The sequence below is a fragment of the Myotis brandtii genome, unplaced genomic scaffold (genome assembly GCF_000412655.1).
Source record: "Myotis brandtii unplaced genomic scaffold, ASM41265v1 scaffold212, whole genome shotgun sequence".
Taxonomy (NCBI): Eukaryota; Metazoa; Chordata; class Mammalia; order Chiroptera; family Vespertilionidae; genus Myotis; species Myotis brandtii.
In genome coordinates, this window is record NW_005357931.1 from 664,957 (window position 1) to 678,250 (window position 13,294).

The following is a 13,294-nucleotide window of genomic DNA, read 5'->3' on the forward strand; positions in this document are numbered from 1 at the left end:
TTTGACTACAGTTTCCCATTAGTGCATTTTAAGAGACATTTGAGAATATTCTACTCAAAATAATGTCCCCCCTCATGCTTTGTTTTTGCTTAAAAGGGTAAACAAAGTCCTTTGGAATATTTACCTATCCAAATGTCCCATTTACTGGAAGTTTTTCTTTGGAGGAAGAGCCTGTCTTGCAGGGATGATGAAACAAGGCAAGGAAAAGATGGTGACTTACTGTAGATAAGTTCTAGTTGGGGGTGGGGATGATGTTATTAGTGGAAGCCTTCAGAATTTATCAGGAGTTGAAAGTGGATGCTTCTCAAATGGGGGTTTCTGAGGGAGATGCTTCTAGCTGTTCATGACCCATATGGAGAGATGGAGGAGCCTAAGAGCAGGGAGACTGGGGATGACTGTTCTAGAAGCTCAGATACTCCAGCCGAAGCTTTGGATCCAACGAGGTGCTGTGTAATGGGGAGAGACGGGCAGCACACACAGTAAAGTCAAAAGATGTTATTAGGGGTCAGAACTCAAAATGTTCAAACTGGTAGCTAGTGGTGGTGGTGTGCTAGTCACCACTGATGTTAGCTCTAGACTCCAAGCAGCGGTCTCTAGAGATGGAGTGACATTTCCAAGTGAGGCCTATTCTGCTAGGGGTTTGCTGCTGATAAAACTGGTTGAGGTCAGAAGTACTGAGAGCTGATGAAATTCAGAATATTGTCAAAAGAAATAGACCCTGCATTTCCTTTCCTGTTCCCGTCCTTCTCCACCCTTGAATTGTCTGTAGGTCAGATGATCTATATCAAGCTTAGCTTCCAATTGGCTCCCCATCTCAGAACCACCCCCTGCATTCCAACACACTTTTCCTAACTACATTTTTCTTTCCATCAAAAGGAAAATCCCAGTCACAAATGAGGAACACAGCAACAGATTATTCTTCAAAATTTTACAGAGTTTAATTGTAAGAAAAGTCTCCATTGTATGACCTAATAGCACATCTCACTGTAATTGAAATCTTTAATATTTTGCTGACATCAATTATGAAAAATTAATGAAAATATCTCATTTCTAAAGCAATACAGTTGTCCAAATTAATTCAGTCTTCAAGAATGATTTTCTCTTCTTATTCCAATCATTATGTTCTTCCACTTACACTAATAAAGCAGAAGGCCTCTGTGGTTGTCTTTGTGGACAGGTCAGGGTCAATGTGATTTCAAACAGATTCAAACTCACTTTGCCAGGCTGAGTATCTCTGAGTCAGATTCTTTGCTGAAGGCTTGGTGTGAGCTAACACATCCAAAAAGTCAGCAGTGGTCACTGTGCCCAGCTGGATCCCAGGTAAATCGCTACTCTCTAGATAAAAACAACAGTAACAGCATAACAATCGACCTTATGGTGATCAATGCTCTTGAAATGCTAATAGACCTTCTTTCAAGACAATGCATAATGCAACATTCTTAATGGTTAATGCAGAAAAGTCAACACTAAAGAGGGCTCAGATGAAAATTCTTTAATGTACAACTCAGCCCCTGAAGTCCAGACAAAAATATGTGATTTAAATGTATCATCAAAGTTTTATTTAATATTTATATAGTGCCGCAGTGGATCCAGCCCAACATCATCGTGTGCCAGAGAAATAAAAGCCCGAGCCCTAAGGAGTTTATCATCTGGGGCAAAGTGGATCCAAAACAACACCAGAGGAGGAAGGAGTTGAGTGAGTGCAGGAAAGAGAGACCAAGATTGTGTGCAAGAGTAAAGAGCCCCCAAGAACGGGCACAAGGCTCCACCTGCTGGTGAAAGTTGGATTTTTAAACAGATTTCCCTCCCAGAGCACCTTGGCTGTGGTCCCAGCTTTACCTGACTGGTGATCTTCAAGTGCATTGAAGATCTTCCTCACAGGCCGCATAGCTGCTTCCCTGCAGACCAGCTTAATGTCTGAGCCTGAGTAGCCCTCAGTCTCCTGAAAGAGCCCCAAACCAGCCATTGGTCAGCAGGCAGAATGTTGGTGGTGATCACATCCTTCTGGTCAGGACCCAGTATGTCAGAGCCCCTGTTTAGATTCTGGATCTGCCCCACATGGACACTGTACAAAGATTCCCAGATAGACAATGCTTGGGGAAAGAGAGGTCTCTAACATGTTTGGATAACCTAAGAAGCTGGGCAACAACTTCCTAATTCCCCTCCAAATATATGCTATAAGATGGTGAAGACTAGACCACCCATGTTAGTCTAATGGGGCCCTTGTGCCAAATCCAAGGATGATCAAATTTAAGTGGACATTTTTGTTCTTGCAAATAAGACCATAAGCTGCCTTAGAGGAACCTCAGTGAACATCAAGTTCAAGTGTCCACTCAGAGAAGGCAATGATAGCAGTGACAATGAAGGCAACAGATATGCACCTAGAGCTTTTGGATTTGTAAAAGACGTCTCTTTTAATCATCACAGTAATCCTTTGTGGCATATCTGTTACCCACCTTATAGATCAGTGGTTCTCAACCTTCCTAATGCCGCGACCCTTTAATACAGTTCCTCATGTTGTGGTGACCCCCAATTTCATTGTTACAAATTGAACATAATTAAAGCATAGTGATTAATCAAAAAAACAATATGTAATTATATATGTGTTTTCCGATGGTCTTAGGCGACCCCTGTGAAAGGGTCGTTCGACCCCAAAAGGGGTCGCGACCCACAGGTTGAGAACCGCTGTTACAGATGGAAAGGCTGAGGCTCAGAGAATAAGTGACTCCCCTGAGGTCACACAGATAGTAAGCAGCTGACAGGGCAAGGATTTGACATAGGTTCTCCAGGTCTAAACCCTGTGCTATTTTTACTATATCATATTGCTTCTCCCTGCTTGAATATTTCCGAGTGACAAAGAGCTCATTCTTTCATGAAGAAGAGGCCCGTTGCATTGTTGGGGAGCTTGGATCATTTCTAAGTGACTCAAGGAAGAGGCTCCGAGCAGCTCATGAGAAGACCCTGCCGAGAAGGCGGTCACGTGGTGGCTGCTTGGCCTACGATGCCTCTCCAGGGCGGCTTACCTGGCTCAGCGTGCCGTACTCCAGCTCTGTGTGCAGCTCCAGCGCTCTGCTCTTGCTCACAGGGGGCAGCCAGTGGTGGATCATGGCTTTCCTGGCCTCCTGGCTGGGGAGGTCAACCAGAATCCTCTTCTCCAGGCGGCGTAACATGGCACAGTCCAGTTCCCTGAAATCACGTCAGAAACGAAGGAACTGGTTGGGGCTGTGAACTCACTTCCTAAGCAACAAGGTCAATTTAAGAACAATTTTGCACTGCAGGAAGCAATTCAGCATTTTAACTCTACATCGATGCCTGAATGGATAGGACAACTACTTTATGTTGTTTGCTTAAAAAAAAAAAGAAAAGAAAATACATCCTTAAAAAAAAATTTTTAACTCTCCCTCTACATCGGTGCCTGAATGGATAGGACAACTACTTTATGATGTTTGCTTAAAAAAAAAAGAAAAGAAAATACATCCTTAAAAAAAAAAAACTTACGTAAAGGAGGTAATTTTAAGTGACTTGATTTGGGGGGAGAGAATCTCACTAGCAACCAAACAAGGAGCGTTTCCATTGCAGTCATAACGTGAATCATTCAATCTGACCCCTCCAGTGAGTAAATCATTCCTGACGATAACGTGGGCACTCTGGGAAGCACATTAATTCTTCCAGAACTCTCCTATATTCTGGAGCGAATGACTATCTCACGCCATTGCTGTGGTGAACGCACAGAGCAAATGCTCCTTCCAGGGTGCCCAAAGCAAATGTGGCCCTTGACACACTCACTCGTGTTCCTTCGAAAACACTGTCAGGTCAGATGTACACAACTTTGCATCTGCAGGCCATTTCCCTAAATTTCTTAATAGAAATTTTTCAAACAAATAGAAAAGTAGAATAAAACAATGAATATCCATGTACCTACCATCTTGATTCAACAACAGTTAACATTTTGCCATAACCTGCTTCATATCAATTTATCTAACTAAATTATTTCAGAGTAAATTACATCATGACATGAAATCACACCCCTAAATGCTTCTGCTGGCAGTCTCCCCTCTCCCCCTGCAAAGGACATTTTCTTACATAGCTACAATGCTATTAGGACACCTGACAGAATTAACATTGATGGCATAGTATGTCTAATGCTCATTCCTTATTAAAATTTTGCCCATCATGCCAAAAATATCTTTCATAGTTTTTTCAACCAAAATCCAATCAAGGATCATGCATTACTTATGGTTATATCTCCTAAATATCATAATGTAGACCAGTCTCCTTGTCCTGGCCCCTTTTTGAAAAGATAAGGCTAGTTGTAAAATGTTCCACATTCTGGATTGGCTTGATGTTTTCCTCATGGTATCATGTTCCTGGTTCCTCTATCCCCTATTCTCTTAGATGGAAGTCAGACCTAAAAGCTTAGTTATTAGAATCAGGATAAAGATTTTTTGGCAAATATGTTTATTATATTGGGATCCACGTGCTGGCTTATCTCACTATTAGTGATGTGGAGTTTGAATAGTAGGATCATCTGTTGATAGCATATCTGTCCATTGTAATGGAAGCCTCTTTGTAAATAGTAAGTATTCTATGTACAATACTTTGGCACCATGTGAATACTCCTTTCCCCCTCCCTTTCAACTGGTGGTTTTAGCATCTCTTAATGGTCTTCAAATCAATTATTGCATGAGAGTGGTACAAAATGATGATTTCAAAAATTTTTATTCTAAATGAATTATTTGGAGTTATTATTTAATGTAGAACTTTCCCTCATTAACTGGGGCTCTTGAATTACCCTGAATTGTCGTTCCTATTATCAATAGAGCATTTTGAGTATAAGTCCATGAATACTTTATATGTTAAAATTTCAATTGCTAGAAGGGTAAATAATTGTTTGACTTCCTAATATAGTAATTAGGAAATGCCTGTGTTGGTCCAGCTTAACCGTTAATGAAGACTAACAATGACAGCATCATCACCAGATATTTCTCATTCATAAAGACACCGAGAATCTCCAAAGCATCCTCCCATTTTTCTGTCATTCTGAATCTATGTCATGATACTTCCTTATAAACTGAAAAACAAAAATACCTTTCCAGGGAGCATATCTGAATTCTAAATTGGAGTGACCAGATTTCTTCAAAGATTGTCTTTCCTTTCCCTGTTATTCTTCCAATCCTGAGCTGAGAATCCATAGTCCAGGGGTGTCTTACCAGCAATAGCAGTTACCTATTTCTTTGTCAGCCTCACCCTGTTGAAATTCGTCTCACATCAGAGACTCAGCCACATCTTCCCCTGTACAACCATCCCCCCTCTCCAAACCAACATTCATACTCAAGGCACAGGGTCAAGAAACTTCACAGAACTCTAAGAGATCATTTTTTCATATTTGAATATTAATAAAAGATAATGCTTAAATAACACTGTTTTTAGCTTTTTACAGATATTAATTTTTTTAATTCTCATGAAAACCCTATGAGGTAGGTACTATTATCATCTCCATTTCAAGATGAGGAAACTGAGGCACAGAGGTCAGAAAGCTAGTTGAGTGGTGGCACTGGATTTGAACCTAAAGAGTGAGACTCTGGAGCCTGTGCCTCAGTAACTGCTGTCACCACAGTCACTGCTAGGAGACTCCCAAGTCACATGATGGTGAAATCTCAGAACCCTGAGAACAAAGAGAGGATCATAAGAGCTTCCAGAGAGAAAAATACAGGTTACATACAAAGGATTAAGAATAAGACTTCTCATCAGTAGCATGTGCTAATTAAAGAAAGGAAAATAATGCCTTCAAAATTCTGAGGAGAAATCTTGATCAAACAATTAATTTAGTTGTTAGATAGAATAAAAGTATTTTCAACAAGCAAAGCCTAAAATAATTTACCTCCCATATACCCTTTATCAGGAAAGTACTGAAGGACCAAAGGGAGACAGTAAACCAAACCAAAGGCCACATGGGATCCAAGAAACGGATGGTCTGACACAGAGAGAAGGAGCTTTCCAGGAGGATGAGGTGAGGTCCCAGGGTCTCCCCTACATACTGGGTGAGGAGAACAACCAGTTCAGCTTAGAGTTGGTAAGAAGGCTCTAGAAGACATGTCTCCAAGAACATGAAGCTGGTGGAATACCTGTGTGATTTAGACAGCAGAGAAATGCGGCTGAATTGGTGGGAGGGGAAGGTGAGGTGAGTGGGGGGAGGAAAGGCAGAGAGGGCAGAAGGATGCCTTTTATTAAACAAAAGAAAAAAACTCACGTTTTAGGAATTAGTTCAGTTCAGCAATATTAACCACCTGTCAAGTGTATTGTCCCTGCTAAGAGCTGAATTGGTGGGCGGGGAAGGTGAGGTGAGTGGGGGGAGGCCTTTTATTGAACAAAAGAAACAAACTCACATTTTAGGAATTAGTTCAGTTCAGCAATATTAACCACCTGTCAAGTGTATTGTCCCTGCTAAGTCTCCAATTACAGAAATGAATAAGACAAACTCCTGCTTATAAGTAAATAAAGGCAATAACAGGAAGGTTTTGGTCTTGAAGTGAAGGAATGTTGGTCCCATAAACTTCAAAGACAAAATAAGACTTGAGATTCTCAGTCTGAAAACCAGGAAGGAAGAGTGAATAAGCTGAAAAAACAGCAGGGATAGGGGTGATCAGAAGCTGCCATGTTCCTTCCAAGGCCTTTCCTTGGACCTAGGAGGCTGCCCCTCCTGAAAAGGCAGGGATGCAGAAGGAAGGGTCTGTAAGGGCACCTTCTCTTAGACTCCCCACTCCGTCCAGAGTGATTTCATGCAGAGGGAGGTGGGAAAACAATCCCTCACTATAGATGTCGGTATTGATCAGCTAATGCCCTAAAGCAAGAAATTTACCTCAAAACTGCCTGTGGGCACCAAATAAGTGCAACTCTCTGACAGCTAGGCCTGATGAATGCACTTTTAATGACATCAATAATAATATAACCATACAAGGGAGGAAACAAAGGACAAATGGAATGTACCCAGGAATTATTCTTTATGCCAATATATTTATAAGAAAAAATTTAACTTGTGGCAACCAGAAAACATTCCTTTTCGCTCATACACTTTGATTTTGACTAGTTATTCTGTCCTCATGTCTTCTTTATTTTGGTTATCTGGTGCTTCCATCACTTCAAAGGTCAAAAGCAGCCAGTGAGTAATACTTTAAGCAATAATAATAATAATAATAATAATAATAATAGCAGCAGCCAGTGAGCATGACATGTGAGATACAGAGAAGGTTCACAGACTTCAGAGCCTGGTCACTAAACCTATGCCCACTGCTATACACAAGGTGGCAAAGCCACTGGCACCTGGACAGTTTACATGAGCTCCAGGGCCTTGCACCTGAGCACTTGGGCTCCTGCACCAAACCTTCTGGAGCCTTCCTCAGCCCTTTGGTTTATCTCCCTGTTAAACCATGTGGCTCCTGGGGCAGAGATCACTCCAAATTTTACAGAATTTGGAAACCAAACATAATTCTAGTTCGTTCATTCAATAGTTCAAACATATTCAGTTCAAAGTATCTCAGCATGGTCAGAGAAAGGCAAAGTTTTGTAAGCAAAGTCTTCTCAGTATATCCATAACCAACATGAAGTGAGTGGTCGTGGCAATCCTTGAGGAGCAGGTTAAGGAATTGTATTCTTTGGTAGGTGATGGGGAGCTGATGAATAAAGCATTGAAGGTTACCTTGTCTCCCACAGTGAGCCCTGCATAAGCTAACTCCTACCTGCATTTCCTACTGGGGCCAGCTCCTCCCTGGAGCCCAGGGGATGCATGGAGTTATGGTGGAAAGAACTGGGTTATGTCTGCTGAGCTCTGCAATCACATGTATACACTTCTACAGAAATATCATACCAGAAAGGAGTGAATTCATATGGGAAGGAGTGGTTTATATAGGTACGTTTCTTCCCATTCCCAGAGCAATAATCTCTTTGAGTTCATGCTCTCTTCTAAATATTAGGAATTGGGGGGAGGGGTGTTTTTAATCTAGAGTTTGGTCATACCAGGTGTCTACTTTTTAAAAGAGACAGTGAAATCTCTGGCCCTTTTGCAAATAGCAAGGAAAAGATGAATTGCAACATACTCCACACATACAATTTTCACACCTTATTTGTACAAACTACCATCAAGTTAAATAGATAGCTAAAGATGGCATTTGCCTTAATGGCCTTGTTCAGTATTTTGTTTCCCTCCAGACTCCCAGGCCTAAGTTTCTGAATACTCAACAATCTTGACAGGCCAAATTAGTCCTAATTGTGCTCACTAAACATTTCTTACATGGCTGTTACTTTAAGTGGTAATATTAACAATGCAACATTTGTTATCCTTCTCACCACTTACTTACACATCAAATGATACTGGTGAGCTGTTATTCTCACTTCCTCCTTGTCCTCCCTGTGATGCTATAGATCAGGAAGGTGCTCCTCGGAGGAGAAGCACTGAATAAGCAAAGGCGCTGCATGCCCTCTCATTGCTGAGAAGGGGAGGATGACTGCTCCTTGGAGACAAAATGGGTTTGTCTAGGGCAGTGATGGCGACACACAAACTCATTTTTTTGGTTGATTTTTCTTTGTTAAATGGCATTTAAATATCTATAATAATAAAAGCACAATATGATAATTAGATCTGATGTCCGGAAGGACAAAGCCGGAGCGGAGCTGTGAGGGAAGCCTGGGTCCCAGGTGCCAGAGGGAAGCTGGTGCCGGCAGCTGGGGGAAGGAAGACCTATTCTTGCACGAATTTCGTGCATTGGGCCTCTAGTATAAAATAAATAAAATATAAGTTGTTTTACTATGGTTGCAAATATCAAAAAATTTCTATATGTGACACGGCACCAGAGTTAAGTTAGGGTTTTTCAAAATGCTGACACACCGAGCTCAAAAGGTTCGCCATCACTGGTCTAGGGAAACTAGTAAGTTAACAAGCAGTAAAGGATAGCCAGTGCCTTGAAAGGTGCTACAGATGAGAACTACCACTACCCAACTGTAGAAAATTTCTTTGGGGCCCTGGTGGCATGGGTCAATGGTTGAGCATCAACCTGGGAACCAGTAGGTCACAGTTCGATTCCAGGTCAGGGCACATGCCCAGGTGGCGGGCTCGACCCTTAGTGGGGGGGCATGCAGGAGGCAGCCAATTGATGATTCTGTCTATTCATTGATGTTTCTATCTCTCTATCCTTCTCCCTTCTTCTCTGGTTAAAAAAAAAAAATAGATATAGATATAGATATAGATATAGATATAGTTATAGATATAGATATGTAAAGAATTTCTTTGGGGATCTTAGGATTGGGTTTTTTCTTCTTTTTTTTTATTAGTTAAGGTATTACAAATGTGTCCTCATCTCCCCCATTAACCCCCAACCTCTCCCCCCCGCCCCGCACACTCATGCTCCCATCCCCCTGTTGTCCATGTCCATTGGTTTGTTAGCCAGTAATCTTATGTCTAAGTGTCTTTCTCACCCTTTCAAAACAGGACTTGTAACATCTCCTTGTTCTTTCTCTGACTTAGATCGGGGCACTGTGCAGAAGGTGGTGGTTCTTCCGACTAACAGCTCTGCCAGCAGCGAGCTCATTCTGGAGGAGCTGGAAGTGTTTAAGGTTTGAACATCTCTTCTATTAGTCTCTGAACATGCACGATGAACAGAATTCTTTCATCTAACAGACACTTTGGAAGAAAATAATATCTTATAAAAGATCAAATAAAGAATGTAATAAATTGTGAGGGTAGGAACACCAGATACCTAGTAGTGGGATCACTGGGTCAAATGGGAGTTCCATTTTTAGTTTTTTGAGGAAGCTCCATACTGTTCTCCACAGTGGCTGCACCAGTCTGCATTCCCAAGGATTGGGTTTTTTCAATGTTGATATGATTTAATTATTTCCCCCAGAGGGACAGACTGCTTGAATTAGATAAGTTTACTCCCTCACCTAAGACTGAAGCCAATACAAAGTTTGTTTTAATATTCTTGATAAAAATACTCTACTTCCTTAAAGAAGCACTTAGACAATATATAGCAAGGAACTTAAAAAACATCTATACCTTTTGATATAGTAATTCTACTTCTAGAAATCTATTCTAAAATAATAACCAGATTTTTGTCAGATTTTTTTCAAAAAAGTTTGTTTCATTGTTATTTATAATAGAGAAAAGTTGGGAACATCATATATGTTCAACAGGGAAGAAATGATTAACTAAACTGTGGTATATTTACAAGTGGGAATTTTGGGCAGCCATTACAAAATCCAATTTTCAAGGATTATTGAATGACATTGGAAATGTTCTTACTATAATGTTAAGTAATGAAAGCAGGACACTAGTGGGAATACAAAATGTACAACCTCTATAGAGGGAAATTTGGCAATCTCTACTATAATTTTATGCACATTAACCCTTTGACCCAACAATTCTACTTCCAGGAACCTACCACAAAGATACACTGCCAAATACACAAAGTGATATATGCACACCATTACTCATAGCAGCACTATTTCTAAGAGCAAAAGAGTAGGAATAACCTAAATGCCTATCATTAGGTGATTGGGATAGATTACCGTATGCACTAAATGGCACATATGCAGCTAAAAAGAAAGTAAGGAAGAATTTCCTGTGTTTATTTGTCAAGATCTCCAGAATATTTTATTAAGAAAAAAAAATCAAGATACAGAAAAATGTGTTTCCTTTTGTGTAAGTAAACCAAGTTCAGTTATTCTATGGAATTCTTTTAAAAATCCTTGGGAGTTTAATTGTGGAGCATGTGACAACTTATATCTATACAATATCATTGCTCATTGGTTACCACTGGAGGTTGCTAGGACACCAACTCATGACTCTAAAAATCAAAGAGAGCCCTAGCTGGTTTGGCTCAGTGGATAGAGCATTGGCCTGCAGGCTGAAGGGTCCCGGGTTCGATTCCAGACAAGGGCACATGCCGAGGTTGCCGGCTCAATCCCCAGTAGGGGGCATGCAAGAGGCAGCCGATCAATGATTCTCTCTTATCATTGATGTTTCTATCTCTCTCTCCCTTCCTTTCTGAAAACAATAAAAAATATATATATATTTTTTTAAAAGCTTTAAAAATCAAAGCAAAAGAATCCTGCTTTTCTAGTATGAAATATATTTCAGGGTAACCAAATAACCCTATTAGATGAGAGAAAGTTCTATTATAGAGAATAATCCCAGCTATCTATCAGAAGAAACAATAGAATCAGACCCCTAGTAAAATAAGTGATGCAGGCAAAGGTCATCAATGGATGCTAAAACCATTGACGGGAACTGTACAACTGAATCCACTGATCCATCTTGGCATCACCCAAAGCTAGACAACATGACATTATCTTTCTCTAGATGCAATGCAATATGATGTACACAGCATCACCTATGAAGTATGTTTGCCAAAATTTTATATTGATCCTGAATCTAATCAATCTAACTTTTAGTCTAGTGTAATTATAGGGGTAAGGAAAAGAAGCTAAATACTATCATGAGAATACAATGAGCCAAATTCAGGAAGTTTAGACCTCTTACAAGATAATCTCCCTGGCGGTCAAGTCAATGGCAAATTCGAGGAGGGGAAAGGGGGGTGTGTCTGTTCAAGATTAAAAGAGACTTAAGAGAACAACCAATTACAAAATGCAAGCCTTGTTTGGATATCAGTTTAGTAAATCAATTATGAAAACATTTGTAGAACAATGTGGGAAATCTGAATATAAACTGAGTATTAGGTAATATTAAGGAATTAATATTAATTTTGTTAAGGGTGATATTGGCATTGTGGTAATGTAAGAAACTGTCCTTATTTTTAAAAGATGTACACTGAAGTATATATGTGAGAAATAACAATCTGGGATGTAATTTAAGGTATTCAGCAAACAAAGTGGGGTAGGAATAGATGAAATCATTGGGCAAGATTGTTCGTTACTAAAACTAGGCAACAGTGGGTTCATTGTGCTTTTTTGTCTTCTTTGGTGTTTGGAACTTTTCATAATAAAATGTTTTTTTAAACCCCAGCAATGCTCAAGGATATATGGGTTAGAACATACTGGTTCCAAGATATAGTGTAACAAAGCAATCTGTGATATAAAAGAATCCAGGCTTAAAAGTATGTATGTATTTAACCATTCAACATGTTGAGGGGCAATTCTTCAGAAAATCCCTCCTAAATGTCTTTGATTTTTGATTGTTAGCGGCTCCTCCTGCACCTTCTCCTTCTCTTTCTGCCCTCTGAACCATCTTATTTGGGGCTTACCAAAAACTGATCAACTTAGGGAAATGGTGGCAGCACAATAACTTCCTCTACAGAGTCCTAGGTGTCACTGGGAGTGGAGGGCTCTCTGTTCCTCTAGAAAATGTGTAGGTCTCCCTGGGGGCATAGACCTTCCAAGAAGCATGTGTGAAGTTACTGTTTTCACACAACATAAAGTGTTATGATCAACCACGTTTCAAATGGATGAAGAAACAGATTCTTTCTCTGAAGGATTTCTACAGTCACATTTAAATGACACATCTCTGTTTGGACCCCACTTTAATATTATCTGTAACTAACCAGTATCTTCAAAATGTAAAATGCTGATCACCTTAACATGTTAGAGAACATCTTATAAATCTGAAGGGAACTGGAAACAGGTTTAAGTCATGAATATATTTAAAATAACAGGTTACACACAAACTTTTCAGTGACCCCTGCTTTGGGAGCCCAGACACATCTTTGAAGGTGGAAACAGAAGTGGGAGGACAGGGGTGACATAAGAGTGTCAAGTTTGAGCTCTGTTGCAAATGTGCTGTTGACTTTGGGTGGATTGACCTCTCTTGACCTTGGTTCCTCTCTGCCCATGGGAAGGCAGCATTTCCTGATCTGTCTTATGTCTCACCCACATCTCTAAAGAAATCATGTACGTGAAAAAATATTCTTTTTTTTCTTCCTGTCATTGCTATAGCCAATATTATTATGCTTACTAGTATTAGCAATTTTTAACAGTTTATCTTTATTGTTGAAAGTATTACAGATGTCCCCTTCCCCTACCCATTCCCCGCCCCCCCCATTGACCTCCTCCACATCGTACCAGCTGCCCCCCAGGCCTCATGCACTATTGTCTAGGACCATGGTTTACATGTATATGAATATAAGTTCTTTGGTTCATCTCTCTCCGACATTCTGACCCCCTTTCCTCTGAGATTCGTCAGTCTGTTCCCGTGCTATGTGAAAATATTCTTGAAACTATAAAGAGATTATAATTATTTTTTAAAATATACTCTCCACGTAGATATTGGTTTTCCCTTGTCAACATC

At 40.2% G+C, this 13,294-nt stretch overlaps 1 protein-coding gene across 1 annotated transcript in view; it reads right to left on the minus strand.

The window, feature by feature from the left end:
- Positions 1 to 1,178: 1,178 nt before the first annotated feature.
- The window catches only part of KATNAL2 (katanin p60 subunit A-like 2), a 66,709-nt gene continuing 54,593 nt past the window's right edge, over positions 1,179 to 13,294 (minus strand). Inside the window, exons 14-16 of the mRNA XM_005865734.2 lie at positions 3,024 to 3,186; positions 1,840 to 1,942; positions 1,179 to 1,335 (exon numbers count right to left, since the gene is read on the minus strand). Of these exons, the coding sequence (XP_005865796.2) occupies positions 1,196 to 1,335; positions 1,840 to 1,942; positions 3,024 to 3,186 (406 nt within the window). The 3' untranslated portion in view covers positions 1,179 to 1,195. The remainder of the gene's footprint in view (positions 1,336 to 1,839; positions 1,943 to 3,023; positions 3,187 to 13,294) is intronic.